Raw genomic sequence first — 22,192 nt, 5'->3', positions numbered from 1 at the left:
GTGATAACACAGGGTTACTGCTGCTTGGCCAGCAGGTGGATTTCCTCACAGTGAGGACTTGCTGCAGGTTTCTATTGGGAGTGATAACACAGGGTTACTGCTGCTTGGCCAGCAGGTGGATTTCCTCACAGTGAGGACTTGCTGCAGGTTTCTATTGGGAGTGATAACACAGGGTTACTGCTGCTTGGCCAGCAGATGGATTTCCTCACAGTGAAGACTTGCTGCAGGTTTCTTTGGGGAGTGATAACACAGAGTAACTGCTGCTTGGCCAGCAGGTGGATTTCCTCACAGTGAGGACTTGCCGCATGTTTCTATTGGGAGTGATAACACAGGGTTACTGCTGCTTGGCCAGCAGGTGGATATCCTCACAGTGAAGACTTGCTGCAGGTTTCTATTGGGAGTGATAACACAGGGTTACTGCTGCTTGGCCAGCAGGTGGATTTCCTCACAGTGAAGACTTGCTGCAGGTTCCTATTGGGAGTGATAACACAGGGTTACTGCTGCTTGGCCAGCAGATGGATTTCCTCACAGTGAAGACTTGCTGCAGGTTTCTTTGGGGAGTGATAACACAGAGTAACTGCTGCTTGGCTAGCAGGTGGATTTCCTCACAGTGAGGACTTGCCGCATGTTTCTATTGGGAGTGATAACACAGGGTTACTGCTGCTTGGCCAGCAGGTGGATATCCTCACAGTGAAGACTTGCTGCAGGTTTCTATTGGGAGTGATAACACAGGGTTACTGCTGCTTGGCCAGCCGGTGGATTTCCTCACAGTGAGGACTTGCTGCAGGTCTCTATTGGGAAAGATAACACAGGGTTACTGCTGCTTGGCCAGCAGGTGGATTTCCTCACAGTACAGACTTGCTACAGGTCTCTATTGGGAGTGATAACTCAGGGTTACTGCTGCTTGGCCAGCAGGTGGATTTCCTCACAGTGAAGACTTGCTGCAGGTTTCTTTGGGGAGTGATAACACAGAGTAACTGCTGCTTGGCTAGTAGGTGGATTTCCTCACAGTGAGGACTTTCTTCAGGTTTCTATTGGGAGTGATAACACAGGGTTACTGCTGCTTGGCCAACAGGTGGATTTCTTCACAGTGAAGTCTTGTTGCAGGTCTCTATCGGGAGTGATAACACAGGGTTACTGCTGCTTGGCCAGCAGGAGGATTTCCTCACAGTGAAGACTTGCTGCAGGTTTCTATTGGGAGTGATAACACAGGGTTACTGCTGCTTGGCCAGCAGGTGGATTTCCTCACAGTGAAGACTTGCTGCAGGTTTCTTTGGGGAGTGATAACACAGAGTAACTGCTGCTTGGCTAGCAGGTGGATTTCCTCACAGTGAGGACTTTCTTCAGGTTTCTATTGGGAGGGATAACTCAGGGTTACTGCTGCTTGGCCAACAGGTGGATTTCTTCACAGTGAAGTCTTGTTGCAGGTCTCTATCGGGAGTGATAACACAGGGTTACTGCTGCTTGGCCAGCAGGAGGATTTCCTCACAGTGAAGACTTGCTGCAGGTTTCTATTAGGAGTGATAACACAGGGTTACTGCTGCTTGGCCAGCAGGTGGATTTCCTCACAGTGAGGACTTGCTGCAGGTTTCTATTGGGAGTGATAACACAGGGTTACTGCTGCTTGGCCAGCAGGTGGATTTCCTCACAGTGAGGACTTGCTGCAGGTTTCTATTGGGAGTGATAACACAGGGTTACTGCTGCTTGGCCAACAGGTGGGTTTCCTCACAGTGAGGACTTGCTGCAGGTTTCTATTGGGAGAGATAACACAGGGTTACTGCTGCTTGGCCAGCAGGTGGATTTCCTCACAGTGAGGACTTGCTGCAGGTTTCTATTGGGAGTGATAACACAGGGTTACTGCTGCTTGGCCAGCAGGTGGATTTCTTCACAGTGAGGACTTGCTGCAGGTTTCTATTGGGGTGATAACACAGGGCTACTGCTGCTTGGCCAGCAGGTGGATTGCCTCACAGTGAGGACTTGCTGCAGGTTTCTATTGGGAGTGATAACACAGGGTTACTGCTGCTGCTTGGCCAGCAGGTGGATTTCCTAACAGTGAAGTCTTGCTGCAGGTCTCTATTGGGAGTGATAACTCAGGGTCAGGGCCGGGACGAGGCATAGGCTGGAGAGGCTCCAGCCTCAGGGCGCATTGTAGGAGGGGGCGCACAATTCATTCAGCTGTCATTCCTAATTGTGTTTGAAGCAGAAAGAAATAAGAAAAGGGGATACATAGCAGTGACTGCACACCAGATAACTAGATATTAAGGTGTTGGGGAGGTTGTGGGCCCTGTGTGGCACCTTTTAGTCTAATAGCAATCAGTGTGTGACGACTGGGGTGGCAGGGATGGAGGGGCGCACTTTGGTGTCTCAGCCTTGGGTGCTGGAAGACCTTGTCCCGCCTCTGCACAGGGTTACTGCTGCTTGGCCAGTAGGTGGATTTCCTCACAGTGAGGACTTTCTGCAGGTCTCTATTGGGAGTGATAACACAGGGTTACTGCTGCTTGGCCAGCAGGTGGATTTCCTCACAGGGAAGACTTGCTGTAGGTCTCTATTGGGAGTGATAACACAGGGTTACTGCTGCTTGGCCAGCAGGAGGATTTCTTCACAGTGAGGACTTGCTGCAGGTTTCTATTGGGAGTGATAACGCAGGGTTACTGCTGCTTGGCCAGCAGGTGGATTTCCTCACAGTGAGGACTTGCTGCAGGTCTCTATTGGGAGTGATAACACAGGGTTTCTGCTGCTTGGCCAGCAGGTGGATTTCCTCACAGTGAAGTCTTGCTGCAGGTTTCTATTGGGAGTGATAACTCAGGGTTACTGCTGCTTAGCCAGCAGGTGGATTGCCTCACAGTGAAGACTTGCTGCAGGTTTCTATTGGGAGTGATAACACAGGGTTACTTGCTACTTGGCCAGCAGGTGGATTTCCTCACAGTGAGGACTTTCTGCAGGTCTCTATTGGGAGAGATAACACAGGGTTATTGCTGCTTGGCCAGCAGGTGGATTTCCTCACAGTACAGACTTGCTACAGGTCTCTATTGGGAGAGATAACACAGGGTTACTGCTGCTTGGCCAGCAGGTGGATTTCCTCACAGTGAAGACTTGCTGCAGGTTTCTATTGGGAGTGATAACACAGGGTTACTGCTGCTTGGCCAGCAGGTGGATTTCCTCGCAGTGAGGACTTGCTGCAGGTTTCTATTGGGAGTGATAACGCAGGGTTACGCCTGCTTGGCCAGCAGGTGGATTTCTTCACAATGAAGACCCATGGAACTAGTCTGAAGTATAACACAATGATACACAGAAGTAATCTGGCTCAGTGTGAATTCCCAGGTCCTCCTGGTTCTAACACACTGTAGGATCTGACTAAGGTCTGAGTGCTTTCACGTAAGTGTTCGCAACGGCAGACAACCTGAGACTGACCAGCAGTAACTATATATAGAGCGGCGCTCTCCGGCGCCACCCATCAGTGATCAACCAATAGTCACTTGCTCTGAGGTCAGCTGACCAACCTGGTCAGCTGATCCCTCCTCGGTTGTCATAAAGGTTCTGCCTCTCAGTGCGCCTATTCCTCAATCTGTGTGAACTAACAGACCCAGCCACACCAGACGCACGCTGCTGCGTGCAAACCGCCACGCTGGACACGGAATCAGCCGCCTTGCTGTCAGTACACGCAGCGGCTTTTCCACGTTCTATTACACCCATGTTGATGCTGAGAAATAAGATTATTTTCTACTATGAAGTCACGTATAGTATCTCTTAGTAACTCCTGAAATAGTTTGCATACAACTGATGTTAAGCTTACAGGTCTATAATTTCCTGGATCTGATTTTTTGCCCTTCTTAAATAATGGGAAAACGTGGGCTGTATGCCAATCCACTGGGACTCTGCCAGTTGAAAGAGAGTCACAAAAGATAAGATAAAGGGGTTTATCTATAACTGAACTTAATTCCCTTAGGACCCGAGGATGCATGCCATCCGGGCCAGGTGCCTTGTCTATTTTTACTTTATTTAGTCTTGCCTTCACTTCTTCCTGTGTTAAGTATTTAATATTACAGTTGGAAGATTGAGACTCTTCTGCCTCTGTAATTTGCAACAGTGCTGTTTCCCTTGTGAAGACAGAAGCAAAGAAAGCATTTAATAACTCTGCCTTACCTTGGTCATCCACCATTGAGTTCCCACCCTCATCCTTTAGGAGTCCAATACAGTCAACCTTTCTTTTTTTAGAGTTAATGTACTTGTAAAACTTCTTTCGGTTAGATTTGATATCCTTAGCGATTTGTTTTTCAGCTTCAATCTTTGCCTGCCTAATTTCTTCTTTACAACTTTTATTGCACTCCTTATAATTGCTTAATGCAGCCTCGGTCCCCTCCTGTTTTAAGACCTTATAGGTATTCTTTTTCCTCTTCATTTTATCTTTAACCTTTCTATTCATCCATAGAGGCCTTTTTTTATTCCTAGACATTTTGTTTCCATATGGGATATACATACTACAATACTGATTGAGTATAAGTTTAAAAGCTTGCCATTTCCCTTCAGTGTCTTCCCCTTGTAGTACATTATCCCAGTTCACCAAACTTAGTGCCTGCCTGGGTTGATTGAACTTTGCTTTTCTAAAATTCATAGTTTTAGTGGTCCCGCTGCCCCGTGGCCTATCAGTCACCAGATCAAACTTTATCATGTTGTGATCACTATTTCCCAAATGTTCTTGAACCTGCACATTTCATACATTATCTGGTCTATTAGAAATGATCAGATCCAGTAACGCATTCCCCCTAGTTGGTTCAGTTACCATTTGAGTCAAGTAATTGTCCTGTAGTGATGCCAGAAATCTGCTGCTTTTACCAGAATGGGTAGCCTCAATACTCAAGTCAATGTCTGGAAAATTGAAGTCGCCCATAATTATGACCTCATTTTTACTTGCAGCTTTTTCATTCTGCTGTAGTAATTGCAGTTCTGCAGCTTCATGAATATGTGGTGGCCTGTAGCATACCCCAATAAGCAATTGGCAACTTTTATTTCCACCATGAATATTTACCCAAACGGACTCCACATCTTCACAATCTTCCTCCCTCTCATCGTTCAGGACAGCTGTAAAAGAATTCTTAACAGAGACAAAACCCTCCACCTTTTTTCCCTGTTCTATCCTTCCTAAACACATTGTATCCCTCTAAATTCGCTATCGAGTCATGGCTTTCATCCATTCATGTCTCTGTTATTCCCACAATGTCGTAGCCTTTGTCATTCAGAATGAACTCTATTTCGTCTATTTTATTTGCAAGGCTCCTAGCATTGGCAACCATGCACTTTATATTTTTACCACCACATTTTCCAATTTTGGTTACATGAATTTGAAAATGCTCCAAGGGGGCTGGTGTCATGCCTGGTTGGAGAACCTCCAATGGGGCCCCATGTCATGGCTGTTTGGAGACCCTTTAAGGGGGCTGGTTTCATGGCTGCTTGGAAGGGGCCCCATTTCAAGGCTGGTTGGAGACCCTCCAAGGGTTCCGTGTCATGGCTGGTTGAAGACCCTCCAAGAGGGCCCTGTGTCATGGCTGGTTGGAGACCTTCCAAGGGGGCCCAGTATCACGGCTGGTTGGAGACCCTCCAAGGGGGCCGGTGTCATGGCTGGTTGGAGACCCTCCAAGGGGGCCCGCATGTCATGGCTGGTTGGAGACCCTCCAAGGGGGCCCGCATGTCATGGCTGGTTGGAGACCCTCCAAGGGTGCCCAGTGTTACGGCTGGTTGGAGACCGTCCAAGGGGGCCCATGTCACAGCTGGTTGGAGGCCCTCCAAAGGGGCCGGTGTCATGGCTGGTTGGAGACCCTCCAAGGGGGCCGGTGTCATGGCTGGTTGGAGATCCTCCAAGGGGGCCCCATGTCATGGCTGGTTGGAGACCCTCCAAGGGGGCCTGCATGTCATGGCTGGTTGGAGATCCTTCAAGGGGGCTGGTGTCATGGCTGGTTGGAGACCCTCCAAGGGTGCCCAGTGTCACGGCTGGTTGGAGACCCTACAAGGAGGCCCATATCACAGCTGGTTGGAGGCCCTCCAAAGGGGCCGGTGTCATGGCTGGTTGGAGACCCATGGTGGAACCTCTGAGGGACAGAGCAGTAAGAAAAGTAGAGGAGACAATCACGTTTCCAGGCTCCACCAGCGATCTAACTTCCCCAGACATCCCTGTCTCCATGACTACAGCGCCATTTCTTGTCATGTGACCTGCCGGCGAGGGGTACAAACATACCTTACAATTATTTTAATTTTGGGGGGGAGGAGGGAGAGACACAAGCACCCCATGATTTCTATCTATGCCCTTCATTATCACGTTCAATACTAATAAAAAGTAAAACTGCTTTTGTGGAACTGGGCTTCAATGGAATTTTTTAACAATCATGATCCGCTGCCACACAATAAGCAGGAAGAGTTAAAAGGCTGAATAAAAACTGATATCTTCCATCTCAAAAAGATAAGTTCCTCCCACTCAGTTTGTTCTGCACATTCAGAGTGAAACTTTGTATTTGTATGTAGCAGGGCAGTGCTTATGTAACCTTATATACAGCTTCCTCTATCTGCAGAGCTAACTGAGGTCCTTATCATCTATCTGAGTGCATTGCAGAGCTAACTGAGGTTCTCATCATCTATCTGGGTGCATGCAGAGCTAACTGAGGTCCTCGTCATCTCTCTGGCTGCATGCAGAGCTATCTGAGGTCCTCGTCATCTATCTGATAGCATGCAGAGCTAACCGAGGTCCTCATCATCTATCTGGGTGCATGCAGAGCTAACTGAGGTCCTCGTCATCTCTCTGGCTGCATGCAGAGCTATCTGAGGTCCTCATCATCTATCTGATAGCATGCAGAGCTAACCGAGGTCCTCATCATCTATCTGGGTGCATGCAGAGCTAACTGAGGTCCTCGTCATCTCTCTGGCTGCATGCAGAGCTAACCGAGGTCCTCATCATCTATCTGGGTGCATGCAGAGCTAACCGAGGTCCTCATCATCTATCTGGGTGCATGCAGAGCTAACTGAGGTCATCATCATCTATCTGGGTGCATGCAGAGCTACCTGAGGTCCTCATCATCTATCTGAGTGCATTGCAGAGTTAACTGAGGTTCTCATCATCTATCTGGGTACATGCAGAGCTAACCAAGGTCCTTGTCATCTATCTGAGTGCATGCAGAGCTAACTGAGGTCCTCATCATCTATCTGATAGCATGCAGAGCTAACCGAGGTCCTCATCATCTATCTGGGTGCATGCAGAGCTAACCAAGGTCCTCATCATCTATCTGGGTGCATGCAGAGCTAACTGAGGTCCTCATCATCTATCTGGGTGCATGCAGAGCTAACCGAGGTCCTCATCATCTTTCTGGGTGCATGCAGAGCTAACTGAGGTTCTCATCATCTATCTGAGTGCATGCAGAGCTAACTGAGGTCCTTGTCATCTATCTGGGTGCATGCAGAGCTAACTGAGGTCCTCGTCATGTATCTGGGTGCAGGCAGAGCTAACTGAGGTCAGTGTCATCTATCTGGGTGCATGCAGAGCTAACTGAGGTCCTCATCATCTATCTGGGTGCATGCAGAGCTAACTGAGGTCCTCATCATCTATCTAGGTACATGCAGAGCTAACCGAGGTCCTTGTCATGTATCTGAGTGCATGCAGAGCTAACTGAGGTCCTCATCATCTATCTGATAGCATGCAGAGCTAACTGAGGTCCTCATCATCTATCTGGGTGCATGCAGAGCTAACCGAGGTCCTCATCATCTATCTGGGTGCATGCAGAGCTAACTGAGGTCCTCATCATCTATCTGGGTGCATGCAGAGCTAACCGAGGTCCTCATCATCTATCTGGGTGCATGCAGAGCTAACCGAGGTCCTCATCATCTATCTGGGTGCATGCAGAGCTAACTGAGGTCCTCATCATCTATCTGGGTGCATGCAGAGCTAACCGAGGTCCTCATCATCTATCTGGGTGCATGCAGAGCTAACCGAGGTCCTCATCATCTATCTGGTAGCATGCAGAGCTAACCGAGGTCCTCATCATCTATCTGAGTGCATGCAGAGCTAACTGAGGTCCTCATCATCTATCTGGGTGCATGCAGAGCTAACTGAGGTCCTCATCATCTATCTGAGTGCATGCAGAGCTAACTGAGGTCCTCATCATCTATCTGGGTACATGCAGAGCTAACCAAGGTCCTTGTCATCTATCTGGGTGCATGCAGAGCTAACTGAGGTCCTTGTCATCCATCTGGGTGCATGCAGAACTAACTGAGGTCCTCATCATCTATTTGGGTGCATGCAGAGCTAACTGAGGTCCCCATCATTGAGTAAGGAGATCCAAAACCTGCAAGTGAGTTTGCCTTCTTTATTATGTTTTGTTCTTTGTTTTCTACAGCATTTACAGCAGTAGTGCTGGTGCTTTTCTGAAACTATTAAGTATTTGGACTCCAAGGAGCCCAAGGGTTAAAATGATGGATGGACCATAGATGATGCACGTTGTGAACAGATGTTGTCATTTGATGTTGTCATTCAGCTTTGCACACAGTGAACAGGTGATGTAATTTGATGATGTCATATGCTGGATACACACGGTGCGTTCGTGCACTCGATTCTCCCGTCGATTCCCGTCGATTCCCGTCAATTCGTTTATCTCCAACATGTCCGATTTGGATTTCGATGGATCGTTAGGTCGATCCATCGAAATCCAAATGGGACATGTTGGAAATAAACAAATCGATGGGAATCGACGGGAAAATCGAGTGCGCGAACGCACCGTGTGTATCCAGCAATACAGCTTTCCACAGCATGAACTTATGATGTAATTTGATGATGTTTTACTGCTTTGCATGGTGTGAACAGATGATATCATTGGATGATGTCATACAGCTTTACACGATGTGAATAGATGATGTCATTTGGTGATGTCAGAGGTTTCCAAAGCATGAATTTATAATGTTTTTTGATGATGTCATAAAGCTTTGCACGGTGTGACCACTGAACAGGTGATATCACTTGACATCAGAACTCATAGGCCTTCTGAAAAGTACTTATATAAATACACCCACTATTGGTCATGGGAACTCAAATCCAGCGGTGCTCATCATGAGCTCATGATCAGGAGTAACTCGTGATCACGAGACATTTTTTGCGATCACGAGGTTGTAACAAGCATTTGTGATTGGGTCTCGATCATGAATGCCGATCACGAATGCACTCATGATTGCGCTCGTTACCCGACTTGTGATTACAAGTTACTTGTGATCGCTAGCCGATATTCATGATTAAAAACCCGCCGACTTTAGCGGTTACTAGCAAAGCCCGCTTACATGCTAGAAGCACCAAATTTGCAGCATATGTTAAGAAGACCAGTTTCAAAGATAAAAAGGAAACATTTAAAGTGGGTTGCAAAAGTATTCGGCCCCCTTGAAGTTTTCCACATTTTGTCATATTACTGCCACAAACATAAATCAATTGTATTGGAATTCCACATGAAAGACCAATACAAAGTGGTGTACATGTGAGAAGTGGAACGAAAATCATACATGATTCCAAACATTTTTTACAAATAAATAACTGCAAAGTGGTGTGTGCATAATTATTCGGCCCCCTTTGATCTGAGTACAGTCAGTTGCCTATAGACATTGCCTGATGAGTGCTAATGACTAAATAGATTGCACCTGTGTGTAATCTAATGTCAGTACAAATACAGCTGCTCTGTGAGGGCCTCAGAGGTTGTCTAAGAGAATATTGGGAGCAACAACAATGTGAAGTCCAAAGAACACACAAGACAGGTCAGGGATCAAGTTATTGAGAAATTTAAAGCAGGCTTAGGCTACAAAAAGATTTCCAAAGCCTTGAACATCCCACGGAACACTGTTCAAGCGATCATTCAGAAATGGAAGGAATATGGCACAACTGTAAACCTACCAAGACAAGGCCATCCACCTAAACTCACAGGCCGAACAAGGAGAGCGCTGATCAGAAATGCAGTCAAGAGGCCCATGGTGACTCTGGACGAGCTGCTACAGCTCAGGTGGGAGACTCTGTCCATAGGACAACTATTAGTCATGCACTGTACAAAGTTGGCCTTTATGGAAGAGTGGCAAGAAGAAAGGCATTGTTAACAGAAAGCATAAGAAGTCCCGTTTGCAGTTTGCCACAAGCCATGTAGGGGACACAGCAACCATGTGGAAGAAGGTGCTCTGGTCAGATGAGACCAAAATGGAACTTTTTGGCCAAAATGCAAAACGCTATGTGTGGCGGAAAACTAACACCGCACATCACTCTGAACACACCATCCCCACTGTCAAATATGGTGGTGGCAGCATCATGCTCGGGGGTTGCATCTCTTCAGCAGGGACAGGGAAGCTGGTCAGAGTTGATGGGAAGATGGATGGAGCCAAATACAGGGCAAACTTGGAAAAAAACCTCTTGGAGACTGCAAAAGACTTGAGACTGGGGCGAAGGTTCACCTTCCAGCAGGAGAATGACCCTAAACATAAAGCCAGGGCAACAATGGAATGGTTTAAAACAAAACATATCCATGTATTAGAACGGCCCAATCAAAGTCCAAATCTAAATCCAATCGAGAATCTGTGGCAAGATCTGAAAACTGCTGTTCACAAACGCTGTCCATCTAATCTGACTGAGCTGGAGCTGTTTTGCAAAGAAAAATGGGCAAGGATTTCAGTCTCTAGATGTGCAAAGCTGGTAGAGACATACCCTAAAAGACTGGCAGCTGTAATTGCAGCAAAAGGTGGTTCTACAAAGTATTGACTCAGGGGGCCGAATATTTACGCACACCCCACTTTGCAGTTATTTATTTGTAAAAAATGTTTGGAATGATGTATGATTTTCGATCCACTTCTCACATGTACACCACTTTGTATTGGTCTTTCACGTGGAATTCCAATAACATTGATTCATGTTTGTGGCAGTTATGTGACAAAATGTGGAAAACTTCAAGGGGGCCGAATACTTTTGCAACCCACTGTAAATGCGGTAAATACATTAACTGTCATTTACCACATTTAAATGTATACTTTTTTTTTTTATTTAAAATCGATTTTCTCAAAAACTATAAGGACTTTTTGAAAAAATGTTTTTCCTCTTGTACCCACTGTTCTTAACATATCTGGCAAATTTATTTCTAGCATGTAAGGGGGCTTTGCTATTAGTATTAACTGCTAAAGTCGGCGGGATTTTAATCACAAATCATGACTCATGATTCGTGATTACATGCGGATATTCGAGTCGGATCAGAACATGATCACAAGTCTATTCATAAGTGGGCGGAGTATCAGAGCAACTCTAATCAAATCTAAAATCTCCATTAAAACATCCAAACAGCCTGTAGCCATGTTTTAAGATATTCATGATGTACCACTCACTGGGAAATGTTCTAGAATACTCTGCTACACTGGTATGTCACTCTCTATGTCACTGGCAATTCTCCCTCCCATGCTGGCCATTGTCCCTCCCATGCTGGCCATTGTCCCTCCCATGCTGGCCATTCTCTCTTCCATGCTGGCCATTCTCCCTCCCATGCTGGCCATTCTCCCTCCCATGCTGGCCATTCTCCCTCCCATGCTGGCCATTCTCTCTCCCATGCTGGCCATTCTCCCTCCCATGCTGGCCATTCTCCCTCCCATGCTGGCCATTATCCCTACCATGCTGGCCATTCTCCCTCCCATGCTGGCCATTCTCCCTCCCATGCTGGCCATTCTCCCTCCCATGCTGGCCATTCCCCCTCCCATGCTGGCCATTCTCCCTCCCATGCTGGCCATTCTCTCTCCCATGCTGGCCATTCTCTCTCCCATGCTGGCCATTCTCCCTCCCATGCTGGCCATTATCCCTACCATGCTGGCCATTCTCCCTCCCATGCTGGCCATTCTCCCTCCCATGCTGGCCATTCCCCCTCCCATACTGGCCATTCTCCCTCCCATGCTGGCCATTCTCTCTCCCATGCTGGCCATTCTCCCTCCCATGTTGGCAATTCTCTCTCCCATGCTGGCCATTCTCCCTCCCATGCTGGCCATTCTCCCTCCCATGCTGGCCATTCTCCCTACCATGCTGGCCATTCTCCCTCCCATGATGGCCATTCTCCCTCCCATGCTGACCATTCTCTCTCCCATGCTGGCCATTCTCCCTCCTATGCTGGCCATTCTCCCTCCTATGCTGGCCATTCTCCCTCCTATGCTGGCCATTCTCCCTCCCATGCTGGCCATTCTCCCTCCCATGCTGGCCATTCTCTCTCCCATGCTGGCCATTCTCTCTCCCATGCTGGCCATTCTTCCTCCCATGCTGGCCATTCTCCATTCCACACTGGCCCCTTCTCTCTCCCATGCTGGCCATTCTTCCTCTCATGCTGGCCATTCTCTCTCCCATGCTGGCCATTCTCCCTCCCATGCTGGCCATTCTCCCTACCATGCTGGCCATTCTCTCTCCCATGCTGACCATTCTCCCTACCATGCTGGCCATTCTCTCTCCCATGCTGGCCATTCTCCATTTAACACTGGTCCCTTCTCTCTCCTATGCTGGCCATTCTCCCTCCCATGCTGGCCATTCTCCCTCCCATGCTGGCCATTCTCCCTCCCATGCTGGCCATTCTCCATTCCACACTGGCCCCTTCTCCCTCCCATGCTGGCCATTCTCCATTCCATACTGGCCCCTTATCTCTCCCATGCTGGCCATTCTCCCTCCCATGCTGGCCATTCTCCATTCCATACTGGCCCCTTATCTCTCCCATGCTGGCCATTCTTCCTCCCATGCTGGCCATTCTCCATTCCACACTGGCCCCTTATCTCTCTCATGCTGGCCATTCTCCCTCTCATGCTGGCCATTCTCCATTCCACACTGGCCCCTTCTCTCTCCCATGCTGGCCATTCTCCATTCCATACTGACCCCTAATCTCTCCCATGCTGGCCATTCTCTCTCCCATGCTGGCTATTCTCTCTCCCATGCTGGCCATTATCTCTCCCATGCTGGCCATTCTCCATCCCATGCTTCCCATTCTCTCTCCCATGGTGTCCATTCTGTCTCCCATGCTGGACATTCTCTCTCCCTAACCTCTGCTTGTACTGTCGCCTTTTCTCTACATTCTGTGCAGCCTTTTTGGCTACAGTACAGAGTTTTTCTATAGCTGTTTATTTTATGCTTCAGAGCATGGGGCATTATGTTAGACACATATTCTGTGGTAACTGTCGCATTACTTGTGGCCTGTGGGAGAGATGTAAAGAATCTCTGAGGGTACTTCCTGTGTGAGTGATGTGACTGGACTTCAGGGCGTACGTATCAAGGGCTGTCTCTTTCCTGTAAAGAACCTGAGGTTAGAGCAAGAGCTATACCAGGAATTGTTATTGTTTTACTCAATGACCCTCAAGCCTACCGATATGCCACTGATGCTAATTTTTTATAAAGTTGATAACTAAAGCTTTACTTTGCTTTAGCCCAAAAACCTATATAACATAGATCATGATTATTCATAAGTCCCTAAATAACTGAAACCCCTGAATATTATCCTTACTAATACTAATGAAGTAGAAAGACAGCCGGCACCATCCAGTTCAGTAATGCTCTTTTATTCAGATAAAAACATCTCAGCAGGTCACAGCGACGTTTCGAGGAAATCACCTCTTTATCAAGCTCATGCTAAAGATATGTCACACATAGACAATATAAGCTCACGTTTATATACTAAGCATGATAATGCAGCAGCCAATCACATACACCTATCACAATGCCCAATCATAATAGTTCGTGAGTTGCCGGACCTGATGGGGAACTTAGAGGCTGCTGCCTCATAGGTACATTCAAAAGTGGTCCCTCCCATCCCCCCCACACCCACCTTGGTAAACCACCGCGGCCCCTTCCGCCCGTCAGTCACCACCATCTCCTCCCATCCATCCGCCCATGGCGGACCTGACAGGGGACTAGGTGGGATGGACGCCTGTGCGTCCGCACTCATGCGCGGACACTCTGCATCTAGACGGGCAGATGGTGACGTAGGCGGCTTGAAAAGCCGTCATACGTCACACGCTGTAAGGCGGGACAGCGGTGGCGACCAATAGGAGCGCTCAAGATACAATGCGTCATAAAATACGTGTACATGGCGTACACAGCGCATTAGCATATGTAAACAATCATGCTATAAAGTCCAATGCTTGGTGTATATATGGCACATAAACCTACATGGACTCTGTAATCATGATCCTGCCATAGAGTCACATAATCTCCCCACTATGTAGATGTCAACGGTGAAGAGACTATAGTGTCATTATGTGGACCCAATAAGGAAGCAGGTTTGGACATAGGGAAAGGATAAACAAGGGAAGAGGGGGGAGGGGGGGGGGAGGGAACAAAAGGGAGGAAGGGGAGAATAATTAGAACACAACAATACTAGATTATAAAATCAATGAGGTGCTGGCATTAAGCAGGATACAATGGAGCCCCATGAGAACAAAACTAAACAAAAGGTAATAAATCAAGTTCTCTATTGAGCCCCCGAGGCTCCATTGTATCCAGCTTTTTAATCCAAAATGCCTCCCTCCAAAGAAGTCTCTTAACTCGATCACCCCCTCTCCTCAAAGGGGCCACCCGCTCTATGACCATAAATCTTAATTGGCTTACATGATGTTTGGCCTGCACAAAGTGATATGGGACCGCCTGGTCCACCAAACGTTCTCTAATTGCGTGTTTATGTGATGATAGCCTTTTCTTAAGTTTCTGTGTGGTCTGCCCAACATATAATAGGCCGCAAGGGCATTTCAAGGCATACACCACATAATCCGACTCACATGTATGCCATCCTCTAATCTTGAATTTGGTGCCACGATGTGGATGCACTAATTCGGCTCCCTTAATAACTGAACTACAGTGCACACAGTTGAGACATGGGTATGTCCCCTGCCTCTTCGTTAGCTGTGATGCAACGTTGTCTTGCCTAGTGTCTGCATGTACCAAACGGTCTCGTAAAGTGGGTGGTCTCCTATATGAGACCAGGAGGGGATTTCTAAAATGCTCCACCTCAGGGAAACTCTTGGACAATAGATGCCAATGGCGTCTAATTATCCTGGCTAAGTTGTCACTCTGTGTGTTATATCTTGTGACAAAAGGAATACGATTCTGCATAGATTGTCTAGATCTCCGATTCCTACCATGTTCATGTCCACCCACCCTTGTCCTGGCCCTCGCTAAAGTGTCTATGGGGTAACCCCTCAAAAGAAATTTTTGTTGCATCTCCTCCATCCTCCTCCCCCACACCCCCTCATCCTCAACTATATGGCATATCCTCTGGAATTGGCTAATGGGGACCGACCTCCTAGTAGCCCCCGGATGGAAACTCCCGTAATGGAGAAGGGATTTCACATCCGTAGGCTTAACATAGAGGTCGGTCACCAATCTATCACCCTGTCTGATAACCATAGTATCCAAAAAGCTGACCTGATCTGGTGAACTATGTATTGTAAATTTGATGTCTCCACATCTATTCATGAGTTCCTCCACAAACTGTATAAGGGTCGAATGCGGCCCCGCCCACACACAAAAAACATCATCTATATATCTGTACCAATGAATGGCATACCTTTGAAACAATTGGTTCGTGTAGACAAACATGTCTTCATACACGCCCATAAAGATGTTTGCGTAGGACGGAGCCACATTCGACCCCATGGCAGTACCCCTCACCTGCATGTAAAAAGTGTCATCAAAGCGGAAATAATTATACCGCAACACGATGTTCAAAAGTTCACAGATGAACCCAATCTGTACCGGCGTATAATCTGATGCGGTCTCTAATAGATAGCGGACAGCCTTCACACCCCCATCATGTGGGATGGAGGTATAGAGGCTCTCCACATCCAGCGTAACCAAAAGGCAGGGTCCCTGCAATGGATCCTTACTAATACTAATAAAAGTTTTTTTCACAAACTTGTCGGAAGCCATGGCAACAGTTTGCACCTTGCTGAATTGGAAAGAAGAGCTGGGTTTGCGTTCCCCCCACAGAGAACATTCCACACATATGTTTAGCATGCACAAGTTGTTTTGAAAAGATAATGGCCCTTACACGACGCACCTCTTAAAAAGAATTGACACACACCTTCTCCTTACTCTTCCTTTAATACGCCTTAGGTGATATTGCATGAACCAACAACTCACTACTTCATAATCTAACCAGGCCCTTGGTATCCCTTCCCCTCATGCACTTTCATTAAGCAGCATAGGTCAGATAAGTATTGTGGTGGCCACACCTTCCTTTATACTCCTACATAGAAAATATATTCTTTCCTTTCTTTTCCTTTTCCCATCTCACCTTTTTTCAAAGTCTTCTATAGTCTTCTATAAGTACTCAAGTAACTTCACCGGATGGCATCGTAACCTTTCTTCAATTACCATAACGAGGAATTAGCCTACTATCAACACCTCTGCTGAAGTTACTCTCCTATGACTCGAGACTCAACTTCTTTTTTCACTATTGAATTTACCTAGTTTTGTTTAAGCTTTTAATGCTAAGTTACTGAGCAGGACTTTACTATGCTCACAGCCTACCTTTGTCTCTCCACTTTTCAGTGATCGGATATATGTATCATTATCATAATGTGGATAATTTGCAATGTAATTGGCGTGAAATCAATATTTTTCAAAATAAAAAAAGTATAAAAAAAAAAAAAATATGCATGAAACATTTTTCTAAAAAAGGTGCAATTTTTGCAAAATAAAGAATAAAATACCTCCTGCACTTATCCTTAGTTCCATGTTTTCACCTCAGCAGCCTCCAGACTACTCACTTCCCCTCCTCATCAGAGATATGCCATGTTATGAATCAGCAGAGAGGTGTAGCTTCAGAGCAATCACTTCCCCCTGTATGTCTATGAAACTAAACTGGAGATGGGCGAGTCTGACTGCAAACCTACATTGACCAAGACAGACTTATTGCAAAAATATTTCTCAGGGAAACCAGCCTGGACCCTTGGGGCACGTCCGAGTGGTCAGACTTATTGCAAAAACATTTCCTGGGGGAAACCAGCCTGGACCCTTGGGGGACAGCCGAGTGGTCATAGTTATTGCAAAAATATTTCCTGGGGGAAACCAGCCTGGACCCTTGGGGCACGGCTGAGTGGTCAGCGTTATTGCAAAAATATTTCCTGGGGGAAACCAGCCTGGACCCTTGGGGCATGGCCGAGTGGTCAGACTTATTGCAGAAATATTTCCTGGGGGAAACCAGCCTGGACCCTTGGGGCACGGCCGAGTGGTCACAGTTACTGCAGACATATTTCCTGAGGGAAACCAGCCTGTACCCTTGGGGCACGGCCGAGTGGTCAGCCTTATTGCAAAAATATTTCCTGGGGGAAACCAGCCTGGACCCTTGGGGCACAGCCGAGTGGTCAGACTTATTGCAGAAATATTTCCTGGGGGAAACCAGCCTGGACCCTTGGGGCATGGCCGAGTGGTCACAGTTATTGCAGACATATTTCCTGAGGGGAAACCAGCCTGGACCCTTGGGGCACGGCCGAGTGGTCAGACTTATTGCAAAAATATTTCCTGGGGGCAACCAACTTGGACTTGGGGCACAGCCGAGTGGTCAGACTTATTGCAGAAATATTTCCGGGGGAAACCAGCCTGGACCCTTGGGGCACAGCTGAGTGTTCAGACTTATTGCAAAAATATTGGTCAGACTTATTGCAGAAATATTTCCAGGGGGAAACCAGCCTGGACCCTTGGGGCACGGCCGAGTGGTCAGACTTATTGCAGAAATATTTATTGGGGGAAACCAGCCTGCATCCTTGGGGCACTGCCGAGTGGTCAGACTTATTGCAGAAATATTTCCTGGGGCAAACCAGCCTGGACCCTTGGGGCACTGCGTAGTGGTCAGACTTATTGCAGAAGTATTTCCTGGCGGAAACCAGCCTGGACCCTTGGGGCATGGCCGAGTGATCAGAGTTATTGCAGACATATTTCCTGAGGGAAACCAGCCTGGACCCTTGGGGCACGGCCGAGTGGTCAGACTTATTGCAGAAATATTTATTGGGGGAAACCAGCCTGGACGCTTGGCACTGTGGAGTGGTCAGACTTATTGCAGACATATTTCTTGGGGGGGAACAAGCCTAGACCCTTGGGTCCCGGCTGAGTGGACAGACTTATTGCAGAAATATTTCCTGGGGCAAACCAGCCTGGACCCTTGGGGCACTGCGTAGTGGTCAGACTTATTGCAGAAATATTTCCTGGGGCAAACCAGCCTGGACTCTTGGGGTACTGCGTAGTGGTCAGACTTATTGCAAAAATAATTTCCTGGGGGAAACCAGCCTGGACCTTTGGGGCACAGCTGAGTGGTCAGACTTATTGCAGAAATATTTCCTGGGGGAAACTAGCCTGGACCCTTGGGGCACGGCTGAGTGGTCAGCGTTATTGCAGACATATTTCCTGAGGGAAACCAGCCTGGACCCTTGGGGCACTGCATAGTGGTCAGACTTATTGCAGAAATATTTCCTGGGGGAAACCAGCCTGGACCCTTGGGGCACTGCGTAGTGGTCAGACTTATTGCAGAAATATTTCCTGGGGGAAACCAGCCTGGACCCTTGGGGCACGGCCGAGTGGTCACAGTTACTGCAGACATATTTCCTGAGGGGAAACCAGCCTGGACCCTTGGGGCACGGCCGAGTGGTCAGACTTATTGCAGAAATATTTATTGGGGGAAACCAGCCTGGACCCTTGGGGCACAGCCGAGTGGTCAGACTTATTGCAGAAATATTTCCTGGGGCAAACCAGCCTGGACCCTTGGGGCACGGCTGAGTGGTCAGCGTTATTGCAGACATATTTCCTGGGGGAAACCAGCCTGGACCCTTGGGGCTTGGCCGAGTGGTCAGCGTTATTGCAGACATATTTCCTGAGGGAAACCAGCCTGGACCCTTGGGGCACTGCATAGTGGTCAGACTTATTGCAGAAATATTTCCTGGGGATAACCAGCCTGGACCCTTGGGGCACGGGCGAGTGTACAGACTTATTGCAGAAATATTTCCTGGGGCAAACCAGCCTGGACCCTTGGGGCACTGCATAGTGGTTAGACTGATTGCAGAAATATTTCTTGGGGATAACCAGCCTGGACCCTTTAGGAATGGCCGAGTGGTCATGATTGAGAGCTGGCTTAGGCGGTGTTGATTGCCATCGAGGGAAGCTTAACATACAGTAATCTTTAAGGGAAGGGAAGACAAAGAATAAGAGGACAAGAGTCCATCAAAAAATACCTTTTCACGTTCTTTCTTTACTACATTGTACTTTTTTTTTTAATGTGGCTATAGGTCATTTTTTTTATAAATTTGGTTTGTGATTTCCTCTGTGACATTTTATTTTGTTTATCTTGCAGGATAAAACATCAAATATACTTCGGAGTCACTCTCAATATGGTCAGTGGAACAGAGGATCCACCTTTATCTGCCCCGACAATAACATCCTCGGTACTTCTACTGATAACGTTTACCTTTGGATTAGTTGTGAACAGCTTGTATTTCTGGGTTCTCTGCCGCAGGATGAGACAAACAGTCAACACAACTTGGTTTCTTCACTTAATTTTGGCCAATTTCTTTTTTATACTGCTCATACCATTTGTTGCTGTGTATTTGATAATGAAACCTCAATGGGTATTTGGTCTTTTTATGTGCAAGCTAGTCAATTCTTTTGTATCAGTAGGCATGTATGGTGCAGTGTTTCTCCTCACCATGATCAGCCTGGATCGGTACTGGTTGGTGTTTCATCCTCACTGGTATAGAATACAAATGAATCCTTGTAAAGCTTCACTGATTTGCTCAGCATTGTGGATGACTTCACTTCTTCTCAGCTCACCTTATCTGGTTTTACGTCAAATAGAAAACAAAAACAATCTAACTATTTGCACCAATAATTACAACATGTCTAGAGAGTGGACTGAGCAGCAGATAAAATGGACCTTGTTCAGTTTACGTCTGATTGTGGGGTTCATAATTCCTTTGGTTGTAATCACAGTTTGTTATCTCAGAATTTTTATCAAGATGAAAAGGGAAAACCTGCCCAGATCTACGCGACCTTACAAGATCATATGTATTGCCATCCTGTCTTTCTTCACTTGTTGGACACCTTACCATATGTGGTATGGGATGACCATCACACCTGATAAGTTCCCAAAGAAATCCTTAGAGTCATTGCAAGTTTTGGCAATCTCCTTTGCATGTATCAACTCCTGTCTTACTCCGATACTTTACCTGTTCATTGTGGAAAACTTTAAAAACATGTTTAGGAAGTCGGTGATGGCCCTAATTGAATTAGCTCTTCATGACTCCACTATCTCTGCAAACAGAAGCCTAGAGGAAAAGAGGGAGCAACATTCCATATCTATAGTGAGAGATTAAAAGCAGAGCAGAGCCGGGACAAGGTCCTCTAGCACCCAAGGATGAGACACCAAAGTGCGCCCCTCCATCCCTCCCACCCCAGCCGTCACACACTGATTGCTATTACACTAAGAGGCCCCTCCTCCATCCCTTCCACCCCAGCTATCACACACTGATTACTATTACATTAAGAGGCCCCTCCCCCATCCCTCCCACCCCAGCCGTCACACACTGATTGCTATTAGACTAAGAGTCCCCTCCATCCTTCCCACCCCAGCCGTCACACACTGATTGCTATTACACTAAGAGGCCCCTCCTCCATCCCTCCCACCCCAGCTATCACACACTGATTACTATTACATTAAGAGGCCCCTCCCCCATCCCTCCCACCCCAGCCGTCACACACTGATTGCTATTAGACTAAGAGTCCCCTCCATCCTTCCCACCCCAGCCGTCACACACTGATTGCTATTACACTAAGAGGCCCCTCCTCCATCCCTCCCACCCCAGCTATCACACACTGATTACTATTACATTAAGAGGCCCCTCCCCCATCCCTCCCACCCCAGCCGTCACACACTGATTGCTATTAGACTAAGAGTCCCCTCCATCCTTCCCACCCCAGCCGTCACACACTGATTGCTATTACACTAAGAGGCCCCTCCATCCCTCTCACCCCAGCCGTTACACACTGATTGCTATTACACTAAGAGGCCCCTCCTCCATCCCTCCCACCCCAGCCGTCACACACTTATTGCTATTACACTAAGAGGCCCCTCCGTCCCTCCCACCCCAGCTGTCGCACACTGATTGCTTTTACACTAAGAGGCTCCTCCTCCATCCCTCCCACCCCAGCCGTCACACACTGATTGCTTTTACACTAAGAGGCCCCTCCATCCCTCCCACCCCAGCCGTCACAAACTGATTGCTATTACACTAAGAGGCGCACCCCTCCCACCCCCCAACACCTTAATCTCTAGTTATCTGGCTTGCAGTCACTGCCATGTATCCCCTTTTCTTATTTCTCTCTGCTTCAAACACAGTAGGGGAATAATAGCTTAGTGAGTTGTGCACCCCTCCTACACTGCGCCCTGAGGCTGGGGCTTCTCTCACCTCTGCCTCACCCTGAGCCCCCTCCTACACTGCGCCCTGAGGCTGGAGTCTCTCTCTGCCTCCGCCCCGCCCTGCGCCCCTCCTATACTCCACCCTGAGACTGGAGCCTCTCTGCCTGGCCCTGTACAGTATTATGGTGTGTGATGTTATTGGGAGGGAGGAGGGAGATTGGAGTTATAGCTGAGTGAGCTGTGCGCCCCCTCCTACACTGCACCGTGAGGCTGGAGCCTCTCTGCCTGGCCCTGTACAGTGTTATGGTGTGTGATGTTATTGGGGGGAGGAGGGTGATGGGAGTGATAGCTGAGCGAGTTGTGCCCCTCCTACACTGTGCCCTGAGGCTGGAGCCTCTCTGCCTTGCCCTGTACAGTATTATGGTGTGTGATGTTATTGGGAGGTAGGAGGGTGATGGGAGTGATAGCTGAGTGAGCTGTGTGCCCCCTCCTACACTGCGCCCTAAGGCTGGAGCCTCTCTGCCCTGCCCTGTACAGTATTATGGTGTGTGATGTTATTGGGAGGGAGGAGGGTGATGGGAGTGATAGCTGAGTGAGCTGTGCTCCCTCCTACAATGCGCCGTGAGGCTGGAGCCTCTCTGCCTGGCCCTGTACAGTGTTATGGTGTGTGATGTTATTGGGAGGGTGATGAGAGTGATAGCTGAGTGAGTTGTGTGCCCCTCCTACACTGTGCCCTGAGGCTGGAGCCTCTCTGCCTGGCCCTGTACAGTATCATGGTGTGTGATGACATT

General features: G+C 47.8%; 1 protein-coding gene across 1 annotated transcript in view; it reads left to right on the top strand.

The window, feature by feature from the left end:
• LOC137522325 (probable G-protein coupled receptor 33) overlaps positions 1-20,358 on the top strand; it is a 33,411-nt gene extending 13,053 nt beyond the window's left edge. Inside the window, exon 2 of the mRNA XM_068242356.1 lies at positions 19,341-20,358. Coding sequence (XP_068098457.1) covers positions 19,378-20,358 — 981 coding nt within the window. The 5' untranslated portion in view covers positions 19,341-19,377. The remainder of the gene's footprint in view (positions 1-19,340) is intronic.
• The last annotated feature ends 1,834 nt before the right edge of the window (positions 20,359-22,192 follow it).

The sequence above is a fragment of the Hyperolius riggenbachi genome, chromosome 6 (assembly GCF_040937935.1).
Source record: "Hyperolius riggenbachi isolate aHypRig1 chromosome 6, aHypRig1.pri, whole genome shotgun sequence".
NCBI lineage: Eukaryota > Metazoa > Chordata > Amphibia > Anura > Hyperoliidae > Hyperolius > Hyperolius riggenbachi.
The sequence above is the reverse complement of the archived record's forward strand: the minus strand, read 5'-3'. Positions and strand labels throughout refer to the sequence as shown.